At 41.7% G+C, this 25433-nt stretch overlaps 1 protein-coding gene across 1 annotated transcript in view; it reads left to right on the top strand.

Annotated features, from left to right (window-relative positions):
* Positions 1-281: 281 nt before the first annotated feature.
* Positions 282-25433, top strand: part of LOC139158853 (perilipin-3-like) — a gene marked incomplete at its 5' end in the record, with an annotated part of 144088 nt that continues 118936 nt past the window's right edge. Inside the window, 7 exons of the mRNA XM_070736192.1 lie at positions 282-326; positions 1617-1707; positions 2336-2518; positions 4868-4950; positions 6989-7241; positions 8983-9170; positions 12023-12151. Coding sequence (XP_070592293.1) covers positions 282-326; positions 1617-1707; positions 2336-2518; positions 4868-4950; positions 6989-7241; positions 8983-9170; positions 12023-12151 — 972 coding nt within the window. The remainder of the gene's footprint in view (positions 327-1616; positions 1708-2335; positions 2519-4867; positions 4951-6988; positions 7242-8982; positions 9171-12022; positions 12152-25433) is intronic.

Below are 25433 nucleotides of genomic sequence, written 5' to 3'. Positions count from 1 at the left end.
CGGCGGTCTCCATTCAGGGAACAGACGTCCACCCCCTCCTCGGAGTCCCCGGCACCCAGCGTCCCCACACCGCCTCCACCTCCCGGTAATGCGCCCGACCTCTGCCTCTCTCTTTCTCTCTCATATACCACGCCGGCAACAGGGAGAGAAAGAGAGAGAGAACTAGCGTGGACTTATTTTTTATTTTTTAATATTTTATTTTTTTAATTAATATTTTTTGAAAAACCGCGTTGCAGCGTTTCGCGCTAATCGAGAACGCGCAAATCGAGGGATCACTGTATATAAAGACCACTGAGGCCGGAAATGGCTTTATCGTTGGCTTTGAGGTATGTATGACCAACCTGAGTTGCTTTCCTCCCCACCTGAAATGTGGTTTAAAGTTGGTCTTTCTGTTTTCTTTTTAAATGACTCTGCAAAGCAAAACTAATAAATTTTTTGCAAAGTGTTGGTCTCCCAGGCTTGATAGTTGAATGGAAATTGCTCATTCAGAGATAAGTCGATTGCATTGTGTCCTTTTGAATAACACATGTTGGGCATCGGTGGAAGAGATGATTTATCCTTATAATTTGGGTTTAGGTTTTAGTAAAATATTTGACTTTTGTCAGATATAGCATCTTGGCCTTCTGCAGTGTGGATGTTACATTGTGCAACAATGCCACCAAAATGCTCCGGAGCCAACATAACTTTGCTATATTTTAAGAGAGGAGGTATTTCCCAGAAACTTAGTTTCATTGAGTTTTTTAAAGGGGGCCATATTTGGCTGTATCCTGGTGGGGTTTTTCCCCCCTTTAGCTTGTTTTGCAGAATTATTTGGTTTCTCTTTAAAATCCTGTGTCTGAAATTCTGTGGCTATATTGCTTTAGTTGCAAGAAATTAGCAGTCTTTGCCTTACAACAGTTTGCGATCTGAAAAACAAAGTCAGCTGGGAAACCAGGTTCACTTAACAACTGTGTTGCTAATTTAAGAAATGAAGTGATTTGCTTAACAAAATGGGTGAGGAAAGTAATACAATGAGGCAAAACTCATGTAACAAATTTCTCATTTAACAACATAAAGTTTGGTTTTAATTGTGGTAAGTTGAGACCTACCTGTAATGCTCAGAAATGCCAACAATTTCTGATTACTTTGAAAGAAAGTTATGCTGATAACTGTAGAATCAGGGTTAAAACATTTGCTTTGTTGAGGGTGTAAGTCTTTGGTCGAAAACACCCGAGCTATTGACTTGTAAATAATAAGAATCAAAACCTGAATAATTTGTACAAACACAGCTAGTTGGCAAAAGTGCAAGAATAAAGATTAGCCCAAAGCAAACAAATCACATTACAGTAAGCAAACAAATCACATACAGTAAGTATGGAATCAAATATTAGTGGTGAGGAATCTTTTGACCTCACCGCTAAAGCTGAAGCTAAATCTGAGATCTCCAGATGTTCTTGTGGTGAAAATAGATCAGGTTTGGAATAAATACTGCTTAATTAGAGGTATAGAGATAGAGTAGGGTTTATTTGTTTGCTTATTTAATTGGCCTTCCTCCTCCTGCAAAAGCTGCTAAAATTGTGTGTAATGTAATTTGATATATTACTGTGGTGACTGCATGGGATCTTGTCTCTCTATAGTGCTGCCCGCTTGTTCTCATTATTATCATCATCATGTCTTCTCCTGGAGCAGAGTTAATCCCTACAAGAATTGTAGATGATCACCAGGTAAGTGAACAATACTGGAAGAAGCCAGGATACCATTTAAGGATCAAACTGTAACAAGGATAGAACCCAGCATGGATTTTCTAATCTATTTCATAGATTTATAAAGATCTGCAGGCCCATAGGCTCCTAGTTTTATCACAGTAAAACTATCAAAGGACTTAACATGCTGAGGAAAACTTTTGTACTCCTTAAATACACTGATCAAAAAAAATAAAGGGAACGCTTAAATAACACAATATAATTCCAAGTAAAGCAAACTTCTGTGAAATCAAACTGTCCACTTAGGAAGCAACACTGATTGACAATCCATTTCACATGCTGTTGTGCACATTCAACTTTGTACAGAGCAAAGTGTTCAGTGAGAATTTTTCATTCATTAAGATCTCGGGTGTTTTGTTTGAGTGTTCCCTTTATTTTTTTGAGCAGTGTACATTCTTACACTGTACTGTTTTTAAGCTCACAATAATGTGCTGAGAAACTAAAGTTCAACAGTATCGGTTTACTATTTATTCAGTTTTACATACCAGCATGAATCGTAACTTCATTGAAAATATGATCTAACTGCAGTTCAGCAAGGTAGAGCTGTTCTGCAATCCAGCAAGATGGTGACTCTATGGTATCTTATTTCTTAGTGTCCATCCAAAGGTTTGGTGATGTGCCATTAATCGGTTCTACTTATGAGTGGGTTTTGTCTCCCTATACTTTTGCCAAGCAGTCTCATCCAGCTATCCAAGCAGTCTTTGAGATGGCAGAGACGGATGTGAAGAGTATTGCAAGAAGCACAGAGCCTCTTCTCCACATATTTGAACCTCAACGTAAGTAATTGGTCATAGCTGGTAGGCTCACTCCAAACTATTCTTTGCCATGTCATTCTTCATCTTTTTGGCTTGGTTTTCCAATGTATGGTTTTTGAGATTGTCAGTAGGGATGCGGTGGCTCAGTGGCTAAGACACTGAGCTTGTCGATCGAAAGGTCAGCAGTTAAGCGGTTCGAATCCCTAGTACCGCATAATAGGATGAGCTCCTGTTACTTGTCCCAGATTCTGCCAACCTAGCACTTTGAAAGCATATAAAAAATGCAAGTAGAAAAATAGGGACCACTTTTCGTGGGAAGGTAACAGTGTGCCTCTGGTGTTTAGTCATGCCGGCCACATGACCACGGAGACATCTTTGAATAGTGCCTGGTCTTTGTTTGCAATATACCGTATATACTCGAGTATAAGCCGAGTTTTTCAGCCCAAAAAATGGGCTGAAAAACACAACCTCGGCTTATACTCAGGTCATTGACAAAGTCACCACACGAGGGCGCCATTGCTTGAGCCAGAGCGAGGAGGCACCAGCTTTTGTCCGCTCTCGCACGCCGTAGTTCCTCTCCCTGGCTCAAGCAAATGAGGCAGCCATTTACTCCAACTGAGATTCTCCTCCCCCTCCTTTGAAAGGATTTAAACTGTTTAAAAAATGGTATTTTGTGGTAGTTGCTGTCCTTGCTTGGATAGGATCTAATAATGTGTTATGAGGCAGAGCTAGACAGGAATTCTTTTTCTATCTGTCTATCTTTCTATCTATCTATTTTCTATCTATCTATTTTTCTATCTATCTATCTATTTTTCTATCTGTCTATTTTTCTATCTATCTATCTATTTTTCTATCTGTCTGTCTGTCTATCTATCTTTCTATCTATATCTATCTGTCTGTCTGTCTATCTATCTATCTATCTGTATCTATTTCTATCTATCTATCTATTTTCTATCTTTCTATCAATCTATTTTTCTATCTATCTATTTTTCTTTCTATCTATCTATCTATCTATCTATCTATCTATCTATCTATCTGTATCCATTTCTATCTATCTATCTATCTATCTATTTTTCTATCTGTCTGTCTGTCTGTCTATCTTTCTATCTATATCTATCTATCTATCTATCTATCTATCTATCTATCTATCTATCTATCTATCTATCTATCTATCTATTTGGTTTTCTATGCTGATAACCTCACAGCAGCTAATGCTGAAGCTCTTCTTTGGATACACTTATTTATTTGTTTGTTTGTTTGTTTATTTATTTAATTGGATTTGTACGCCATCCCTCTCCAAGGACTCAGGGTGGCTCACAGCATATATAAAAACAGAACAATAATGTAAATCCAATTAATGATGAGAAGGAATCCAGTTTTGAAAGATTTTAACTCTTAGGTTTTAGCTTTGTTGCTGATCGAGCTACTTTTTTTACTTTTTAATTTATTGTTAATATTGTTAATTTGTTTACCCTCTTTTAAATTTACAGAGCTAGTTTACTGGTTTTCTTTAAAATAAATATTCTAAAACATGTCTCAATTAATGTAATTTTATTGTTTTCCATTTTTATAAGTTACCAGTAGCCACTGCATTTTCTAACTTCGGCTTATACTCGGGTCAATACGTTTTCCCAGTTTTTGTGGCAAAAATTGGTGCCTCGGCTTATACTCAGGTCGGCTTATACTCGAGTATATACGGTAGTTTCTGATCTTTATTAATGGAGAGTGGGCGGGAGAGGGGAGAGAATCTTCTATTACTGATTAACAAAATTCTCCCCTTTCATCTGTATCTTGCAATTTACGGTATCTCAAAATCCAAGAGGAACCAGAACTTTTCCGAGACTGAGTTCCCTACTTTCTACTCTCTGGGATTAAAGTTCCGGGGTGGGTGGGTGTGAAGAGCAATACAGACCTATTACAAGACCATGGACAAAACAGATGAATTACTGTAGCTTAGTACAATTTAAAAAAAATTAAAACGTTCCAGAGATTGTGATGTCTATTGCTTTCCGCAGAAGCCAAGTTTCCGGCACTGCGCATGAGCCGCCATCTTGTTTTTGGTTTTTTATAAAAAATATTTTGCAAATTTTGGGCCCCTGCGCTTTGCGCGCACACGCCCACATGGCGCAGGAAGAAGCGAATGGCAACGAGGTAAGTTAGAACCCACCCTTTACCTAAATGAGTGCATAGCATTGCAATCCCACCTTTATGTGATTACTTTCCTTTATCATTACACTGCAGCATAAAACAATATCGCATTTTGTAAATTCTAAGTAGCATAAAAATCAAATGCAACTAGAATCCAGTTGTTGAACATAACTGGGAATCTTTTAAGTAATCAAATCTTTTTTTCATCTTTACTGTTTACAGTTTCTTTTGCAAATATGTTTGCCTGTAGGAATCTTTACAGGCTACAACACAAATATCCTATTATGCAACAGACGGTGGACCAGGTAATCACTTGACCTTCCATAATATTAGATTGACTGCAGTGTATGCATGGTTCTTTTAGGATATTGTTTTATTAAATTATTGATTTTAATCTGATTGTTCTATTTCCCTATTTTACTATTGTTGTATTTATCTTACGTGTTAGCAGCTCTGACTCCGTTTTGGAATAAGTAAGTAAGTAAATAAATATAAATATCATAAATATAAATATCATATCTATCTGTGTAGATTCATGTAACCAAAATGTGACATTTTACATTTCATTGAATTTCAAACTCCCAACGTCCTTAGGACAGGGAATGTGAAGGATGCAGGGCACTGTAATTCAGCAAGACTTAGAAGACCACAAATTCTCTTTCTCTCTCTACTATAGTCAGTACAAGAGATAAGTGATCAACTTCATGAGAATGGATTTCAGACATAGCTGTTATCAGCAGCTGCTGAACCAACCAGGTCATGCTGAAATGCCAACCAGCCTTTTCTTCCTATGGGTGGGAAAAAAAGACATTTTATTTTCTCCTTTAAATATTTCACCTTCCAAATTTTTGGACTAGTAGGATTCCTCCAGCAAACATTTTAAAATGCTTTTTTTGCCTTTTTTATAAAAAATGTAAAACAGCCCCTTATGTTTAGTAGGGTCTATGTGAGGGTAAAACGTTTGGGCTTGGCATGTCAAAATTTTGGAAAACAGTTAACGTTTTTATTTTATTTATTCACATTTCTGAATTGCCTATCTCCCTCAGAGGGGGACTCTTACGTGTGTGTGTCACACAAAAACACATGAGAAAGAATTTTTTACATATTTTGAAAAGTATCAAACAATTGTGCGATTCCTCAGAATCTGCCATGTCATTTACCTTCAGGTGGTGTTTTTTCTGCAGCCTATATGAGGCAGCTCCAGATCACACGAGGCCTCACATTCTTTTTTTGTGTAGGTTCTGTGGCTTCTGATACTTGCCTGATTTTTAGAGCCTCCAGAGGTTGTGCAAGAGCGTGGCCCCCTCGCACAACCTCCAGAGGCTACATGGCAACGCACACATACCCCCATTCTCATGCAGCTCCCAAGATGTCAGATAATTGCATGAGAACAGCATGTGCTTTTGAGAATAATTGTTAGGTGTTGGTAAACACTGGTGTGTTACCCAAAACATGCCATATTTGACATGCGCTCCCTAGGTTCAGCATCATCATTATTCCTATTAGCAGGGTAATTGAGTTCCAGATTTATAAACCATTTGACTGGCTTTGCGGGTATTTTCATAAATAAAAGTTTTTTCTTGGGAATCTTTGTTTCATTTCTTACCCTGACCCATTGCTCAGTATTCCTAGAACATGCTAATCAATTTGGTTTGTGCACATATAGTCCTCTACTTAACAACCATTCATTTAGTGCCCATTCCAAGTTAATAACGGCACTGAAAAAGTAGCTTAAGAGGTTTTCACAATTAATGACCATTACAACATCCCCGTGGTTGCATGATCAAAATTTGGGTGCTTGGCAATTGGCATGTATAGATGACAGTTGCACTGTCTGTGTCTTGTGTGATCACAATTTCTAATCTTACCAGCTGACATATGACAATGTCATTGTCAGTTTCACTTAACAACTACATAATTTGCTTAACTTTTATGGCAAAAGATGTAAAATGGGATAAAACTCGCTTAACTGCCTTGCTTAGATGATGGAAATTTGGGCTCAATTGTGGTTGTAGGTTGAGGACTATCTGTATATTTGTTGTTGTTGTTTTTTAAACGTAATTGCTGCACTAAAAGCAAACTGAAGAAATAAAATTCAAATTGGATGCAAAAATGACACATACCCTGTTTCCCCCAAAATAAGACATCCCCTGATAGTCGGGCTTTTAAGCCATTGGCAATAAGGCCAAACGCTTATTTCAGGGTTCAAAACAATATAAGACAGGGTCTTACTTTGGGGGAACACAGTAACCCAAATTTAGAGAGGAAGATACAGTATATATGCGCTGGTGCTTAATTCTGTCAATTTTCTTCATTCTTCTCTTTTTGGATTCTCACTGCCAGATCATGACAAATGCCATTGAATCTATTTATACCAAATTAACTGAAGTAAAGGACATTATGGATACCATGCTAGATATAAGCATCGAAGCTGCCGCGGAGAGCGTGGAAGTAACGTTGTGTTCAGCGAGGAGTGCTGTGGACACCATTATGGATATCGACATGGCACAGATGATGGCCAGTAGTGTTGACAAGATTATCTTCAAATCGGATGACTTATTAGAGCACTTTCTGCCAATCACGGATGAGGAATTTTGTAAGACTATGGGTTCCCTCTCTTGATTATCCACATTTTTAATAAGTTTGACCTCTAAATTTATTTACTTCTTTTATTTCTACAGCTATCTATCTCTGCCAAGTGACTCTGGATGGCATATAATTCTAAAACTGTAAAACAGTTAATTTTTTAATCCAAATGTATACAATAGCTGAGATAGTTAACCAACTAACAGTATTTCTTCTTTCATTCATTCAGTTTTAAAAACTTATTCATTTGAGTAAAGTTTAAAACATCTGAAAGTCATTAGCTAGAAAAAGTAGACCAAGAATGCATTTGCTGGCCTAGTAAAGATATACAATATTGAAAATATGTCAGAAGTAAGCATTGGGAGGTATTATTATTGTTATTGTTATTGTTATTGTTATTATTATTTATTAGACTTGTATTCCGCCCTTCTCTAAGGATTTAGGTATGCTAAACAGATTAGATTAGTTATTTTTAAAAACCACGGAATCTAATATTTTATAGCTCATTTTTGTTAAAATTGAGTGCTGTTAATTCTGAAAATCTCTTGCCTAGAGAGCTCTTGCTGGTCAGTGAGTGATGTGAAATCTGAAAGACCCAACTGATATGATGAGCCAGTATTTGTGGCTTATTCAACAAACCATATTCAATCCTCCATGACTTAACCTAAGCCCATTTCTTCCAAATCCCTCTATCGATCCTCTTTCCAGCTGATCCTCCTTGCTACAGCTGATTTTAAGACCTATGCAAAGGTTAGGTTGAAGACTTAAGTGAAAAGAGTATCTGTTTTTTCTCCTCTGTTATGGAGACTTTGGAAAACTTATTGTCACCTAACCTAAATGAAAGGCATGGGCATTTATAACCCCCAGTCTAAAAAGTTCAAGGCCATAACAAGTCATCACTATCACTCATTGCCCATTCAATTTTGGTGTAAGGTCACCAAAAATGAAATGCTTTACTTTTTAAAAAATTGGGTCACATTTTAGCAAACAAAAGTACACGCTTATCGGGCTTATGAAATTAATTCTCTGACTTTACGAAAAACATTCTAAAGCAGTGTTTCTTAATCTCAGCAATTTTTCCGATTGTGGACTACATTTCCCAGAATTCCCTAGCCAGCATCCCACAGAATTCTGGGAGTTAGAGACCACACATCTTAAAAGTTCTGAGGTTGAGAAACACTGTCCTAAAGTGTGGCAGATGATTGATAGGGAGCCTGGTACAGATCAGTTTATTGATCAAATGTACATACCTACCCATCTCCACCAAAAGGGTTGTATTTTACCATCTTGCCCTCTTTCACAAAATCTAACTGAACAGTTTCACAAAGCCTATGGATCTTATTTTTACACGGCAGGAAGGTTAAGTTCACTACACTAAAATGTAATAATAGTGTAGTGCTGGGGAAGGGAGGGCGGTGAAAAGGAGTCTGGGCCAAAGCTGATCTCTTTTTGTGGTTCCTCACCAAATTGTAGCACATGTGCTAAAATAATCCCCTCACTTCCTCAATTAAATATTATTAACAATGAGGGAGAGGAATTGAAATGTGTTTTTTTTTAGTTATTCGAAGTATAGCTCAGATTTCCCCATAGCTTAATCAAGGGGGATTTATTTGAGGACTAAAGTGACTACTAGCTAAAATTTCTCGGAAACCTAGTTGTGAGGAATGTTATTTGTGAAATGAATGGACTGATAATATTAGCTCAGGGATTGTGAATGGGGATCTCTTTTGATCTAATTGTTGTTTGTTTAGTTGCCATTGCATTTTCGGACCGCTCTAGAGCAGCCTGTCCTGAAAATCAGGAAGGAGAGCCAACTTACTACAGGCGCCTGAGTTCCTTGTCGATGAAGCTCTGTAGTCGAGCCTACCAGCATTCTCGGATAAAGATCAAACTGGGTGCAGAGCAGGCATTGCTCCAGCTTGAACAGCTCTTTTACTTGGTAAGAAACTCAGTCATTCTCTGCTATGTTTGGGAAATAAAAGGAAAGGGTGAATAGTCAGACCTTATTGGACCATGTAAGTTGCTGAATGGTCTCTTTAGCAAATAGCCCAAGCAGCTGAACTCAGGGACATTGATTCAGCCATGGAATGGAGGCAGACTGTTTTCTATAAAGCAGTGATGGCGAACCTTGTTTCCCTCATGTGCCAATAGAGCATGTGTGCGCGCTATTGTGCATCTGCGAGTGCCCACACCCATAACTCAATGCCTGGGGAGGGCGAAACGCCTTCCCCCACCCCCTGGAGGCTGGAACTGGCCTGTTTCTCAACTTCTGGTGGGCCCAGTAGGCTCATGTTTCACCTTCCCCAGGCTCTAAAGGCTTCTCTGGAGCCAGGGGAGGGTAAAAAATGCCCCCCCCACATCCCCCTAGAGGCTCTCTAGAAGCCAGAAATGCCCTCCCAGAGCCTCTGTGCTAGCCAAAAATCATCTGGCCGGCACACACATACACGTTGAAGCTCAGCTAGGGCAAAGGCTCGCGTGCCAGCAGATACTGTTCTGCATGCCACCTACAGCACCCGTGCCATAGATTCGCCATCACTGCTATAGAGTCATTTGCAGGTTCACAGAGATGTTATTGAAGAAGCTGACAGTTAATATACTGTACATAGCAAAACTCTTAAAAGATATTTGATTTAAAATATATTAAAAGATAAATTGGGCTGATGATGAGTGATGGTTATAATAACCTAACTGTAATAGCTACTACTCATTTGGCTGAATCACTTTGGGCCATACCCACACTGAGCCCAATCCACCTCACAGGGTGATGGTTGTAGGGAAATTAGAAGAAAGTATTGGGTATGTTCACTGCCTTGAGTTACTTATGAAAAGGACAAAGGCAGGATATAAATATTCCTGTGTCTAAATCTTGTTCTACCATTAGTATCCAGTAAAAGGTTAATGGATTGAGTTATGTAGATTTGGATTTGGTCTAAAAATAAGGGCTTTGCACAATGTATATGTTAACCAGGTAGTCTGCCTGCAGTGCTGTTTTTAGGGACTGTGCATTGTGTCTTCCACTTGGATTCTTGCTTAACAGTCTATCTACAGCAATCTTTCTTAACACTGAAGATGTTAAGAAATTTAACTTCCAGATAGGATGGCCTTTGCTAAGAATTGTAGAAATTGAAATCCAGAGAATCAAATCAAAGTTTCCAAGGTTGAAAAACACAGACCTACGTTATCCATTAATGAGATTCAGAATGGGGGGAAAACATCAACATTTTCTTGTATTATAGCAAATCTGCTCATCTTTTGTGCATAAGTTCTTCCTGCTTGACTTCATGTGGATTCAACCTTTTCATTAATAAATAAAATTCTGCTATCTTCGCCAATTTGATGCTTTCCAGATGTGCTGGATTGTAATTATACAGTATAGTCTCCATTTGGCATGGCCATTTTGTCATGCAACAATGTAGTGCATTGCCTTGTATCCTCTGAGCGCAGAATATTCACCTGGAAGGATTAATGGCAAATTCAGGATGCTTACTTTTTGATTAGAAAGCAGTGTTGACAATGAGCTCAATATTGCTTGTTAGTATAACTCCAGAATAATTGCTTGTTTGGAACTCTTCACACAAGCTTAGTACATTTTAATGGTCTGATTTCTATTCGAGGAATAGGCAGGAGCATTGGTAGAAACTTTTGAAGCACTCTTCCAAAAATAGTTTTCCAGCTTTTCTAATCTGGCCGTGTCTGGGAGAGGATGAGAGATGTGGTGTAAGATACTTGCAAGATACCAAGTTGAGACTGCTTTAGGGCAGTTCACTACTGTAAAGAAAAATTCAATTCTAAGGGACTTAAGTAAATCTCTGACCCCAGGACAGATGAAAATCCATGTATCTCTGGAATATGAGTGGACATATGCCAATTTGGGGGGGGGGGGTGTCATTTATGGGGCTTGAGGAATGGAATATCCAAAGCTGAAAGAGATTTAAGTATTTTCTCTCACTGGAGGAATTTTAAAAGGTGAGGTGGATGCTTTAAACATCTGCAAAGCTTGAAGTTCCAATTTGTTCCTTTAATCCTCTGTCCAATAGTAACCTTCCCCCACCCCCCCACACACACAGAAATATTCACTACAACTACTTTGGTCATGTTAGAAGATCACTAGCAATGCCCTCTGAGGTTCCCAGGCCAAAATGAGCCTTGTTTATTAATGCTAATGCGAAAGGCTACAGCAATTATATAATGAAGAAAAAATGCCCAGCTGATTGTGCACTGGTTCTTTTTTATTTTGTCTGTTGGGGGAAAATATTTTCTTTTTTTTAAAGAAAACTATTACATTTCAATAAGAGATCATATATAAAGAAAGAAAAAGTATTACAGAAGCATAGAATGACTAGGAAAGAATGGTTCAGAAAAAAGTCAAAATAATGCAGAAAAACAAGAAAAAACGGAGTAATTTCTGACTTTCAGTAACTTTGAACAGTCACAAAATGAATAGTTATAGGTCAAGGGCTACCTATACTTCCTGAATAAACTTGATGGAAGTTGCTTAAGAGATTTTTCTGAATAATTGAAGATAGCAATAGCTATTACTACCCTCAGAATTTTGCCCCGCAAAAAACTAGGTCCTCATTTTACCAGCTTCGCAAGCAGCCGTCAGAAATAGCCTGCAGTTCTAGATTCTAACCACTGTGCCGCTGTGGCTCTTATGATAAGAGTAGGGAATGTGTAGCTCTGGCCTTTGAGCCAAAACTGTAGTTATGAGGCCAAACGCAAAACACTAGGCTTGAGTGCATGATTTTTTTCTTTCCCTTTTCCTTTTTTTTTTTTTGTGCTTTTTTGTAGCTAAAATATACCAAGGAGGAATTGGACTACAAAGTTCACAGAGGTCACGAAAAAATGTACCAAATGTGGAAGGAATGGTACAAAGGAGAACCTAAGCAGGATCAGAGCAATGGAGCAAATCAGACAGAGGTATCTCAGCATGAGAATGATTCATCTTTTGAAGATATTAAAAAAATAGGGAATGGCCATTGCTCAGTGAAGATTCTGCCTTGACCATGGTTTGTGGTTAGGCATACTGGGTAAACCTAGACAATTATGATTTATTTGGTAATTATTATTCATTATTAAATAGATTAAATCAGGGATGGCGAACCTATGGCACATGTGGTGGCATGCGAAGCCATTTCTGACGGCACGTGAGGCATTGCCCTCTGTCAGCTCGGGCCCGCTGGTCCGCTGATATTTATAGTTTAGTTATAGTTTATACTTTATCAGATTTGTCTGCCACCCCCTCCGAAGACTCGAGGCGGCTCACAGCATAACAGTAGTACAATACATTACAAATCCAATAATAAAAATTAAATCAATTTAAGCAAGCATTAATAACATAATAAAATCCCTAACTATGCAATCACACACATTCAACCTACTCTATCATACAGTAAGGCCAAAAACATAATTAAAAAGATTAATTAACCTGGCGACAAAAGTGGGTCTTCAACATTTTATGGAAGGCGAGGAGAGTGAGGGCTGGTTGAATCTCTAGAGGGAGTTGATTCCAGAGGGCCGGGGCCACCACAGAGAAGGCTCTTCCCCTGGGTCCTGCCAGCCGACATTGTTTGGTCGACGGGACCTGGAGAAGGCCATCTCTGTGGGACCTAATTGGCCGCTGGGATTCGTGCCTTCTTTATGGCCGTTTTTGCTCTCCCCAGAGTTCAGGAAAGCCTCCTGAAGCCATTTTGCTCCAGGAAAAACTGGAACAAAGCCTCCTGGCCTGTTTTTTTGCCATCTCCAGGCTTCAGGAGGCTTTTCTGAACCCTGGGCAAGGGCAAAAAAAGGCCCTAAAAGCCTATTGGAAGTCCGGAGGCTTCAGTGAGGCCTGTCCGCATATGTGGAAGGGCAGCGCAGGGGGGGTTGTGTGCATGCGGGGGGGGGGGAGAGCATTGCATTACAGGTGTGGGTACACATACGCGCCCTATCACCCGCAAGCGCATCCTTTTGGCACCCGGATCAAAAAAGTTTCGCCAACACTGGACTAAATCTTTACCCCCATTAGGTTTTAACTCTAGGTGTCAGCCTTCCAGAACCCAATTTCCATTAAAAACCAAGAGCAGCTGTGAGCCACTCTGATCATTGCATGATGCATTTTCTATCTGCTTACAAAGATTTAAAGCCACAAAACCAACAATTAAATCAGTAAAGACTGGAATTGAACAGGCAAAGTTAAAGCTACAGGCTTGCTTTGACTGCACAGACTAGAATATTTTTCATCTGCCCAGAAGAGCCGGGTAGCTGTCGGCCGGTCAAGAGGCGCAAACGGAGGTGGGAAATCCCAATAGGGGATTCCAGGGGCAGAGCTTTGACGTCACGGAGACGTCCTTTCTGGCCGGCCGAAACGGGGACTCCAGGAAGGATGTCTCCGTGACATCAAACCTCCACCCCTGGAATCCCCTATTGGGATTCCCCACCTCCGTTTGCACCTCCTGACTGGCCGACAGCTCCCCGGCTCTTCTGGGAAGGTGACAGCTGGCTAGTAGAGCTTCTTGGCATTCTCCTGAACCTGAACCCCTAACTTTTGCCGAACTTCCGGGCTTGGCATTCGGGAGAACAGCGAGAAGCGCCCCTGCTGTTTCGGAAGGTGACAGCCAGGCGGCGGCGTTTTTCGGCATGCTCCTGAACCCAAACTTTTGCCGAACCTTTGGAAAAGTTCGGGTTTGGGTTCAGCATACCGAATTTCGCAAAGTTTGGTACGAACCCGAACTTTGCGATTTCGGTTCGCCCAACACTAATTATGGCCCTTAACTCACAGAGCTTGTTGCTCAAGCTTCGAGCATTTGTGCACATTACCCTAAGAACATTATTATCATTATTAGTTTTCCCCTTATCATCAACAACTACATCTATTTTATTTACAGCTCTCTTTTCATAAACTTCAAGCAACTGATTTATCATCATTGATCGGGGACAGAAATCATCCACGTCAGTTACATCTCTGTCCCCTTTACCTAGTTTAAATGCCTGTCCAAAAAAGTTCTGAACTCCTCACTGAGCACCTGGGTCCCTCTGTATGAACCTAGAACTTTCAATTAGTAAGAATAAGATGGAGCAGGCAAATCTACGTTAAACCCCTAATGAAATGTATGGTCTTTAAATGTATGGTCTTTTAAGCCCATCAAATTTTCACAGAAACTGGTTTTGAAAAGATTTTGACTACTAAGCCCATATAATATGAAAAATCAAAATTAAGTTAAGAAAGCCCATAACTTTGTATTGAGAATCTAGATTTGCGTGTCCAGCTGGTCTAACTCTAATCTAGTATCGTGTGATGCTACAGGTGAAACTTAAAAAATTAGAATGTCCATGTATATGCCATGTATATGATATAGACCAGTCTAAATAAATAAATAAATAAATGTATATGACACAGAGCAGGCTAAATAAATAACATTTGCTCCCAAATAGAAATATCCGGTGTAACCATTTCTTCCTGTTGCCTTGCCTTGTTTTGCCTTGGTATTTTATCGCCAGCTGGGTTTCTCCCACTTCGGACTAGTTCACAAGAACCGGTAGCCACTCGCTGGTGCCATTACAATAATGTCACAAAACCGGATTGGTCAGTGCTGGTCTGTGGGCTATAAAGATGGTTCTCGACTTATGACCAGGATTGATCCCAAACTTTCAGCTGTTAAGTGAGACATTTGTTAAGTGAGTTTTGACACATTTTACTACCTTTTTTTGGCCATTGTTGTTAACTGTATGTGATAAGTTATTAACATGGTCGTTAAATGAATTTGGTTTCAGCATTGATTTTGCTTTTCAAATGGTTGCAGTAGATGATCAGATTTATTTATTTATTTATTTAATTGGATTTGTATGCCGCCCCTCTCCGAGGACTCGAGGCAGCTCACAGCATTTACAAAAACCAGAACAATCATATAAATCCAATTAATACTACATTAAAAACAACCATTAAATTCTATTAAAAGAAAGTAAAACCTATCAAACCAATTATTCAACACTCATACTTGAAACATTCATTGATCAGTGGGAAGATGTAAATGTCCCAAGCCTGGCGGCAAAGATGAGTTTTTAAGCTCTTTTGGAAGGCAAGGAGGGTGGAGGCAGTGAGAATCTCTGGGGGGAGCTGATTCTAGAGGGTCGGGGCTCCCACAGAGAAGACTCTTCCCCTAGGTCCCACCAGCCGACATGGTTTGGTTAACGGGATCCTAAGGAGGCCAACTCTGTGGGATCTCACCGGTCGCTGGGATTCGTGCGGCAGAAGGCGGTCTCGGAGATAATCTGGTCCTATGCCATGAAGGGCTTTATATGAACTTGGGACACAGCAGTGGTCATAAGTATGAACCAATTGCCAAACATCTCAATTTGATTACATGATCAAGGGATTGATACAAAGGTCATAAGTTTGAAAAGTGGTCATAAGTTCCTATTTTCAGTGCCATTGTAACTTTCAACAGTCACTAAATGAACTCTAAATGAAGCCTAATGACTACTTGTCCTATGTCTACCTAATCCTGTTTCCAATATTTTGAATTCTCCCATTACAGGAAGAATAAAAACTATAGCAATATGATACAATGGATATTTTAGAACCAAAAATCCAAAATTGGATTTAAAAGAAAGTCAGAAATTGTTCAGTTTCCGTGAAGCGTGTGCTTTCATATTTCATTGTATCTGATTTTGTACAAGTTGGGAAACTGGTTACTTTAAACTGGGTGTCTATTTTTATTTTTATTTTGTTCCTAGTGTATATTTGGAAATTTAAAATAGAATATATTTGCTACTACCAAGTCCATTCCTGAGGAAAGAAGAACTGTCTCTCTATATATATTAGGGCAGTGAATGTATTTCAGTACAGAATCTCTCTAATGTGAAGTCCCATTATCAATAACAGTAATCCTCAACTTAAGACTGCAATTGAACATTTGTAAGTTGTTGCAGTCCTAAATCGAGGCATCACATGGATTCCAGAAGGATGCAAACAGTGACAAATGTAAGGCAATTGCCGAGCATCTAATTGCAATTATGTAACCATAGATGTAGGGATACGCAGCCCCCATAACTCATAATATAAGTGGAGAGAGAGAGTTGGACTAAAAGTCGATTCCGCCCTAGGATGCCATGATGCCCTCTGTGCTTTGTGCCACAATGATGGTACTTCCCTGTTGTTCACGAACAGACAACTACCCACAGGAAATGCAGAGGCCAAAGGTCACCAAAAGAGTCAGCCACTGGCCTCCCCTAGACCCATTTGAGCTGCCCTACTTGTGTAGACATAGACAATGGCTATTGTTTACCTGTTGCCAAGGGAACCAGATTGTCAGGGGGGTCACAATTTTAGAGATGCTTAGGTGGGGTATGGTCAAAGACAGGTTGGGAACCACTGTCCTAAGGACATTGCGTGAGGGTGCAGATGGTCAGGATGAAGCCAGAGTCAGCACCCAGTTAAGGGTTTTTCAGTTGTTAGGAATCTTTGAATTATACTTTTTTCCATCTGTTTGCCAATCAGATATTTAAGAATTGCTACTAATCCATTTGAACACTTTTAATTATTCAATTTTTTCTAGTTTTTTTCTTACAATGCTTATAAACTCTTAGTTCTCATTATAAACCGTAGAACTATTTCTTTTTTTAATGGTAATTTCATTTAAGATTACAATTTGCAACAAAGTAACAATTTACAAAGTAGTGTATCTGTAGAGGAAGAAACTCTTAAAGTTAATTTCTAGGTTCATTGTTCAAAATATTTTTAGTATGTGCAATGTTAAAATATTTTGCTTCATTCTATATTTATAATTTGAGGGTGAGTGATTTTTTATAATTGTAATATTTCATCTATTTTCCTTTAATGCCCAAATTTTAGACTTTTTATTTTTTTATTTTTTAAATAATTCAAAATTATATTTTCCTATGAGAATGGGTCTTTATAATTAACTCCAAAATGTTATTTCAAATTTATCTGAACCCATAGCCATTTGAAACTTTTTAAAATCAAAAATTCAATACTCTTTCGCTATTTATTCCTTAAAGTTTGTCCTTAGTAACTTCTTTCAGTAAGGATTGAAGGAAACTTCTTCAGTTCTGTAAAACATATTGATTTGTTACTTTGTTGTAAAATTGTAATCTTAAATGAAATTACCATTAAAAAAAGAAATAGTTCTATGGATTATAACGAGAACTAAGAGTTTATAAGCATTGTAACAAAAAACTAGAAAAAATTGAATAATTAAAAGTGTTCAAATGGATTAGTAGCAGCGGGAGAAGAATCCTCCTCCCAGCACCCTGAGAAGCGAAATGTTTTATTCACTCTGGGCAGTCGAGAGAAAGGAAAATCAGGATTTTATTTACTTTATTTAAAAGGTGCCACCAAATCCCTGGTGTTTCCAAATCCCCAGCGGCTCGCCGAGCGCAGTTGTCCATGAGCGGCTGTAGGAGAGCGGCGGTGGCAGGCGAGGGTCAGGAGGGAAATAAACTTGGACAATGGCAGCATCTCCGATTGGATGGGCCTGTGAGGGGGATGGCTGTTGCTTTGCAATTCTCTGCCTCTCATGGACAACTGCGGAAAAAAAGCAATCACCTCCAGCGCTCCCACTCCAGCCTGTACTTTATTTATAAGGCAGTAAACCTGGACAATGAGGGAGTTTTCCAGCTGAAAGTGGTTGCTGCCCATCCCTAGGCACCGCTGAAGGTCTGCAGAGTCTGTAAGATCCTCTCCCCAAAATGACTTTCTGTGCAGAGGGGCCATCAGGGGCAAAAAGATGGGCAGGCTGACAGGCCAGGATGAGAAAGGAGAGGCTCAGCTAGAGATGGATGTTTTTGACATGCCACCTTCTTCTTTTGGGCATGACTGAAGGAGGAGGAAGAGGAGGAGAAGAGACACCTCCTGGGGTAAGTACGCTTCTGTAACGTGGCCAGTGGGTGGCCACTCCTCAAATCTGGGTGGGGGAAGGGTGCAAATCCCACTGGGGGGAACTTGGCCAGCCTAGAAAACTGAAGAAGAGCTCTTTGGATTTTTTTTTACTTGCGGGTATCGATGGCTGGGGCTGCCAGGACCCCAAATACATCGAAGTCTGGCAGGGACCTGCCCTTCGTGGGGTGAGTGTCCTCTCATCCGAGGGACTCTGAAGCCCCCAAGAAGGTGGCTAGGACTAAGGTTTACAAGAGGGGAGGCATCTCTACCCTCTGCCTCTACTTTGGCTAACAGAAGAATGACTCAGGCCCTTAGTTCTCTCCCCAGGATGGAGATCCCCAGAAGGTGGACTCCAGGGCTCTCCTCTATTAAGGAACTGGTAAGGCCACTGGTAAGACCCCCTCCCAGACATCCTGCCAAGAAATTATGCCAATAGATATAATATTTGCCTTCTTATTTCAGGAGCCACAAGATGGACAAAACAGCCAGGGTTCAGGGTAGGTAAAAAAACGTGCAGAGGGGAGGCGTCTCTGCTTCTGCTGCTGCTGCTTGTGTCAAAGGACAGATGACACAGGGCAGTCCCACTGGCAGGCCAAACCCCTTGGCAGGCCAGCTGGAAGGGCTCTTGGAGCCTCCACATGGCCACTTTTGCAAAATGGGCCATGGCTGCTTTTGATCTTTGTCCCCTTTGTTTTCTTCCCCCAGAGAGACGACCTATACCATCTGGCAGCGAGAGCCCTCTAAGGTAAGAAACCTTTGGCCAGGGGGGCAGAGGGTTAGCGTTAGGGTTTCAGCGATGCCTTGACTCCTGATGGGAGGGGGAGTAATTATGGTAGATATCCTTCTAAGCTTAAGGCTTGCAAAAGCTTTCTCCCCCTCCCATCAGGACTGAAGGCATCGCCCTAACCTTAAGGCTTGCTGTTGGCCCATAGGGCCTGATGCACCCTGTCCTTTCTCAATCTTACTGGGACGCAGAAAGCTTAGGATTTAGCCTCCGAATCTTCATTTGCTGGATTCGATGACAGCTCAAATGGGGTCAGGGAGCAGCCTGGACCTGGCCTCATTTTTGGGATCCTCCAGCCCTTGGGTAAGTAAGACAAAGTCTTCTCAGTTGGGGAGGGGTGGAGTCCGCCTAGTTAGTTCTCCTAACCTGATCGAGCTGTGCTGGAGCGCTCTGGACAGCGGAGCAGGGGGACACCCGGCCCTTGGGAGAAGGGACTTAGGTTAGACACATGCCCCCAAGCTCTGGTGCCAATGGCTCCTTTGCCACAAATCAGCAGGGACTGGTGTCCTTAATGGAGAATGGGATTATTGTCGTCCACAGGATTCTCAGGACAGTTTGGCCGATTTGGGCAGCCTGGAGGAAGACACCCCAGACAGCTTGGAGCGCCTCATCCAGGAATTAGAGGTATGTATTCGGTTTTTTATTTTTAAAAATAATTTTGATTTACATACAGTGGTACCTCGGTACTCGAACACTTTGGTTCTCGTACATATCGGATAACGAACAAAATTTTCGGCAAAAATTTGCTTCAGTATCTGAACAAAAATTCGGATACCAAACAGCCAGAGAAAATTTTGTTCATTATCCGAAATGTTACCGCCGGGGGCTGCTGCAATCCCGGCAGCTTCAGGGGGCTGAGGAGCTCTATAAGAGCTCCAAGCTGCAGGAAGGGTGGGGGCTGCTGCAATCTCGGCAGCTTCGCGGGGCTCCTTTCCTCATTGCTTCCTCTTATTACCTGTAAGCAGCTGCAAAAACTTTCTCCTTCCCGGCGGCTGCAACGGCGGCGCCGGGAAGGAGAAAGTTTTTGCATTTGCATACATATAATAAGAGGAAGCAATGAGGAAAGCAGGTAATAATGTTCTTTATTCATCTGATTTTCAATAATGCCAAGCAAAAATATTTCAGGTTTCATTTCTAGTTCAATCTTAGTTATTTCCTTTATCCATTTCTGAAGTTTGTGCCAGATTCCTTTAACTTGTCTGCAGGTCCACCACATATGAAAATATGAACCTTGTTTCTCACCACACTTCCAACAGTTAGGCTTGAGGTTGGTGTACATTTTTGCTAGCCTTTCAGGGGGCATATGCCACCTATAAAACATTTTTATTGCATTTTCTTTGTATGCGGTGGATTTTGTGATTTTGTAATTGGTATGCCATATTTTTTCCCATTGGTCCAATTGTATTGTGTGACCTATATTCTTTGCCCAAGCAATCATATTCCCTTTTACTATTTCTTCCACGTTTTGGTGTTCTTGGAGTATTTTGTAAATGTTTGCAATTGATTTCTTGTGGGGCCCTAATAAGATTTTATCTAATGGAGTGTAGTTTTTCTGTATTCCATATTTCTTTATGTCTACATGGAATCTAGATGATATTTGGTGATAACACCCCCAATCCACTTTTATTCCTTCTTCATTTAGCTGTGTTCGTGTTTTTAATTTTTAGTCTTTATCTAATAAGTGTGAATAGTTTAATAGTTTTTGTCGACTTATAGTGTTTGGGTAAATTATTGCTTCTATGCTTGAGAACCATAGTGGTATTTTAAAATAATGTTGCTTCCTAATTAAGTTCCAGTTGTCTATTAATGACTTCCTTATCAGATGGTGTTTAAAATATGAGTGTGTAGTAGATTTGCTGTCCCAAATGAAACTGTGCCATCCGGACTGGATATCATGTCCTTCCAAAGCTAGTAGTCTCGTATTTTGAAGTTGTATCCACTCTTTAACCCATGTTAGGGCTGCTGCTCGGTAATAGAGTTTGAAGTCGGGTAAGCCAAGTCCGCCTTGCATAGGGCTATCTTGTGTCCATTTAAGTCTAATTCTGGTCTCTTTTTTTGCCATATAAATTTGGATATTAATTTGTCTAATTTTTTTTTTTAAAGATTCCTTCTAATTTAATTGGGATTGTTTGGAAGTAATATAGAAATTTGGGTAATATGGTCATTTTTATTGTGGCAATTCTTCCTAGTAATGAGATTGGTAATTTAGAATGCGATCATTGTCGTCCACAGGATTCTCCAGAGAACAGTCCGGCGAATTTGGGCAGCCTGGAGGGAAACACCCCGGACAGCTTGGAGCGCCTCCTCCAGGAGTTAGAGGTATGTATTCTACCCTCTTCAGGGATCAATGCCTTGCCTTGCGAAGCTCAATGAAGCAATGAGCTATGCTGTGCAGGGCCACCCAATCAGACAGGTCCTAGTGGGGGATGCTGGCACAATGTGGTCTACTGGAGAAGGAAATGGCAGCCTCCTCCAGTATCCTTAGTAAGAAAACCCCAAGGAAAGCATCAAAACAATGCCAGAAGACGAGCCCCTCAGATAGGAAGGACTCCAATATGCTACGTGGGAAGAGCAGAGGGCAAGTACAGAAAGAGCAAACTGGTACTAACAACAGCCTTTCCTTCCTTCCCCAGGAGCTGCAACGGAATGACGAAGAACCAGCTCCATGCACCTCCAGAGGCAGGGAATGCGGAACTGTCAGTCAATGATAGCCCGCCTCTGCCTTTTCATGTTTTTATAGGTATATAAAGACCACTGAGGCCAGAAGTGGATTTATCGTTGGCTTTGAGGTATGTATGACTAACCTGAGTTGCTTTCCTACCCCCCCCCCCCCTGAAATGTGGTTTAAAGTTGGTCTTTCTGTTTTCTTTTTAAGTGACTCTGCAAAGCAAAACTAATAATTTAAGGGCGATCCGGAAGGGACCTCCGCATTGCGGCAATTGGAGCGAACACCCGCCCACCCTCCACTATCAACAGTGTGTCATAAGGAGGTCGCCTTTGGGGCCGAATAGGAATTTTTTGCGGCCTCCCCTTTAGAGGCGGCCGTTTTTTCGCCTATTCCACACTGACGGTGCGGACTGGATTGGTTAGGGGGTGCGGCGCATTTAGTTATTTAGGAATTTCCGCCCCGTTAGTTTGGCTCTGCAGGTCCTTAGTTTGTTTTGAATTAAATATTCAAAGTTACGTATTTAAATTTATTTAAAGTTATTTAAATTTATGCTAATTAATAAATGACCCTTAATTAATCCACAATATATGTCTCAGCGTCTTTACTCCGCCTCCGGGGGGCAATTATATATAAGACAGCCCTAAACATGTCTTTTTCAAAGCCTGCAGTGAAGAAAAAAGGTTGGTGATGAGCACGTGTCTTATTTGCACAAAGAATACAATTTGAAATGTCATTACACAACTAAACATGCTGAGGAGTATCAGATCCAGGGGCTTAAAGCACAGGTTTCAGGCTTCTTTAGAGGAAATGGAATCAGAATATGGGGATGTGCTCTACTTCACCGAGGTACGTTGGCTCAGCAGGGGAAACATATTGAAGAGATTTCTTGAGTTGAGAGCGGAAGTGGAGAAAGATGGGATTGCTATTCCTGCGCTAAGTGATACAAAATGGCTTATGGACATAGCTTTTTTTGCTGATATCAATACATGAGCTTACTGTACTGAACAAAAAGTTACAAGGCCAGGGGCAACTTGTCAGTGCTGCCTATGACAATGTGAGAGCATTCTCTACAAAACGTATGTTATGGAAAGCCCAGCTTTCTCAGACAAACATTTGCCATTTCCCAGCATGCAAGGCACTCATAGATGCAGGCACACCATTCAGTGGTGAGGAGTATGTGGATGTCATTTTGAAGCTACAGGAGGAATTTGATCACAGATTTGCAGACTTCACGACGCACAGAGCAACATTTCAAATTTTTGGGAATCCCTTCTCCTTTGATGTGCAGGATACCCCTCCTGTGCTTCAAATGGTGCTCATTGACCTGCAGTGCAACTCTGAACTCAAAGCCAAGTTCAGGGAGGTGAGTGGAAAAGCAGACAAGCTCGGGCAATTTTTGACAGAATTGCCCCCCCAGCTTCCCTGAGCTTTCCCGAATGTTCAAGTGGACCATGTGTCTTTTTGGGAGCACATACTTGTGCGAAAAGCTCTTCTCTACCTTGAACTTCAATAAATCCTGTTATGTTTGTACAGTGGAACCCCGACATACGAGGTGCTCTACTTACGAGGATTCCGAGATACGAGCTGGCAGAGGAGAGAAATTTTTGCTCGACTCCCGAGCTCAAATCCGGGATACGAGCCGAGAAGAGCCAGGCTGCTGGCTTGCTTTGCTTCCTTCCCGAGCTGATGCAGAGCCGAATAAAGCGTCACGCCCCCCTGATGCTTTCGGCGGCTTCCGAAGTGACGCTGGGCTGTTTTGCCGCCAAAAGCGTCACGGGGGCGTGACACTTTATTCGGCTCTGCATCAGCTCGGGAAGGAAGCAAAGCAAGCCAGCAGCCCGGCTCTTCTCAGCTCTTATCCAGCTCTTGGTGAGTCCTTGGCTTCTGCTGGGGGTGCAGAAGCGAAAGAAACGGAGCAATTTCGCTGTGGAAGTGGCGGGGGGGGGAAGCAAAAGAAACGGAGCACTTTCGCTGTGGAAGAGGCGGGCGGGGGGTGCAGAAGCGAAAGAAACGGAGCAATTTCGCTGTGGAAGTGGCGGGGGGGGAAGCAAAAGAAACGGAGCAATTTCGCTGTGGAAGAGGCGGGCGGGGGGTGCAGAAGCGAAAGAAACGGAGCACTTTCGCTGTGGAAGTGGCGGGGGGGAAGCAAAAGAAACGGAGCAATTTCGCTGTGGAAGAGGCGGGGGGAAGCAAAAGAAACGGAGCAATTTTGCTGTGGAAGAGGCAGGCGGGGGGTGCAGAAGCAAAAGAAACGGAGCAATTTCGCTGTGGAAGAGGCGGGCGGGGGGTGCAGAAGCAAAAGAAACGGAGCAATTTCGCTGTGGAAGAGGCAGGCGGGGGGTGCAGAAGCAAAAGAAACGGAGCAATTTCGCTGTGGAAGAGGCGGGCGGGGGGGTGCAGAAGCGAAAGAAACGGAGCAATTTCGCTGTGGAAGTGGCGGGGGGGAAGCAAAAGAAACGGAGCACTTTCGCTGTGGAAGAGGCGGGCGGGGGGTGCAGAAGCGAAAGAAACGGAGCACTTTCGCTGTGGAAGTGGCGGGGGGGGAAGCAAAAGAAACGGAGCACTTTCGCTGTGGAAGAGGCGGGCAGGGAGGTGCAGAAGCAAAAGAAATGGAGCAATTTCGCTGTGGAAGAGGCAGGCGGGGGTGTGCAGAAGCAAAAGAAACGGAGCAATTTCGCTGTGGAAGAGGCGGGGGGAAGCAAAAAAACGGAGCAATTTCGCTGTGGAAGAGGCGGGCGGGGGGGTGCAGAAGCAAAAGAAACGGAGCAATTTCGCTGTGGAAGAGGCGGGCAAGGGGGTGCAGAAGCAAAAGAAACGGAGCAATTTCGCTGTGGAAGAGGCGGGCGGGGGGGTGCAGAAGCAAAAGAAACGGAGCAATTTCGCTGTGGAAGAGGCGGGGAAAGCAAAAAAACGGAGCAATTTCGCTGTGGAAGAGGCGGGCGGGGGGGTGCAGAAGCAAAAGAAACGGAGCAATTTCGCTGTGGAAGAGGCGGGCAAGGGGGTGCAGAAGCAAAAGAAACGGAGCAATTTCGCTGTGGAAGAGGCGGGCGGGGGGGTGCAGAAGCAAAAAAACAGAGCAATTTCGCTGCGAGAGGTTTGGGAAAAAAGCAAAAAAACCCTGAGCACTTTCGCTGCGAGAGGTGGGGGAAAAAAAGCAAAAAAACCCGGAGCACTTTCGCTGCCAGAGGCGGGGGGGGAAAAAAGCCCGCGCTCGTCCCTTCAGCAGCAAGGGAGGGAAGTCAGAGGGCGAGGGATGGAGAGAGAGAAAGAAGGGAAGGAAGGAAGGGAGGGAAAGAGAGAGGGAGAGGGGGGAGAGAAAGAGAGAGAGAGTGAGAGATGCTCAGTGAGCCTTTCTTTGAAGTTGCCTTTCTTTCTTTCTTTATTTTTCTCTCGCTCTCTTGCTCTTTCATTCTTCTTTCTTTCTCTTGCTTTCATTCTTTCTCTTGCTATCTTTCTTTCTCTTTCTTTCTTTCTCTCTTTCTTTTTCTCTCTTGCTCTCTTGCTCTTTCATTCTTCTTTCTTTCTCTTGCTTTCTTTCTTTCTCTTTCTTTCTCTCCTTCCTTCCTTCCCACCCACCCTCCGTCCATTCATTCACCCATTCCTCTCTTGATCGCCCCTTTTACGGCGCCGCTGACAGCTAGCTCACCACCACCACCGGGCCATGGAAAACTGGTCTAGCTTAAAGCCGGTCCCTGGTGCAAAAAAGGTTGGGGACCTCTGTCCTACAGGATTGGGTGGCAGAGAAGTTGAATAAAGTTTGCCATGTTGATTGTTTTGGGTAAAAAGAGGAAGGGAAGGGAAGCTCTCAGCTTATCATCTTATTAATAACAATAAGTTCTTGTAATGTCTACATTTCCTGACTTGGCCTAGC

Source organism: Erythrolamprus reginae, chromosome 2 (assembly GCF_031021105.1).
Source record: "Erythrolamprus reginae isolate rEryReg1 chromosome 2, rEryReg1.hap1, whole genome shotgun sequence".
In the NCBI taxonomy this organism is placed as follows: domain Eukaryota; kingdom Metazoa; phylum Chordata; class Lepidosauria; order Squamata; family Dipsadidae; genus Erythrolamprus; species Erythrolamprus reginae.
The sequence above is the reverse complement of the archived record's forward strand: the minus strand, read 5'-3'. Positions and strand labels throughout refer to the sequence as shown.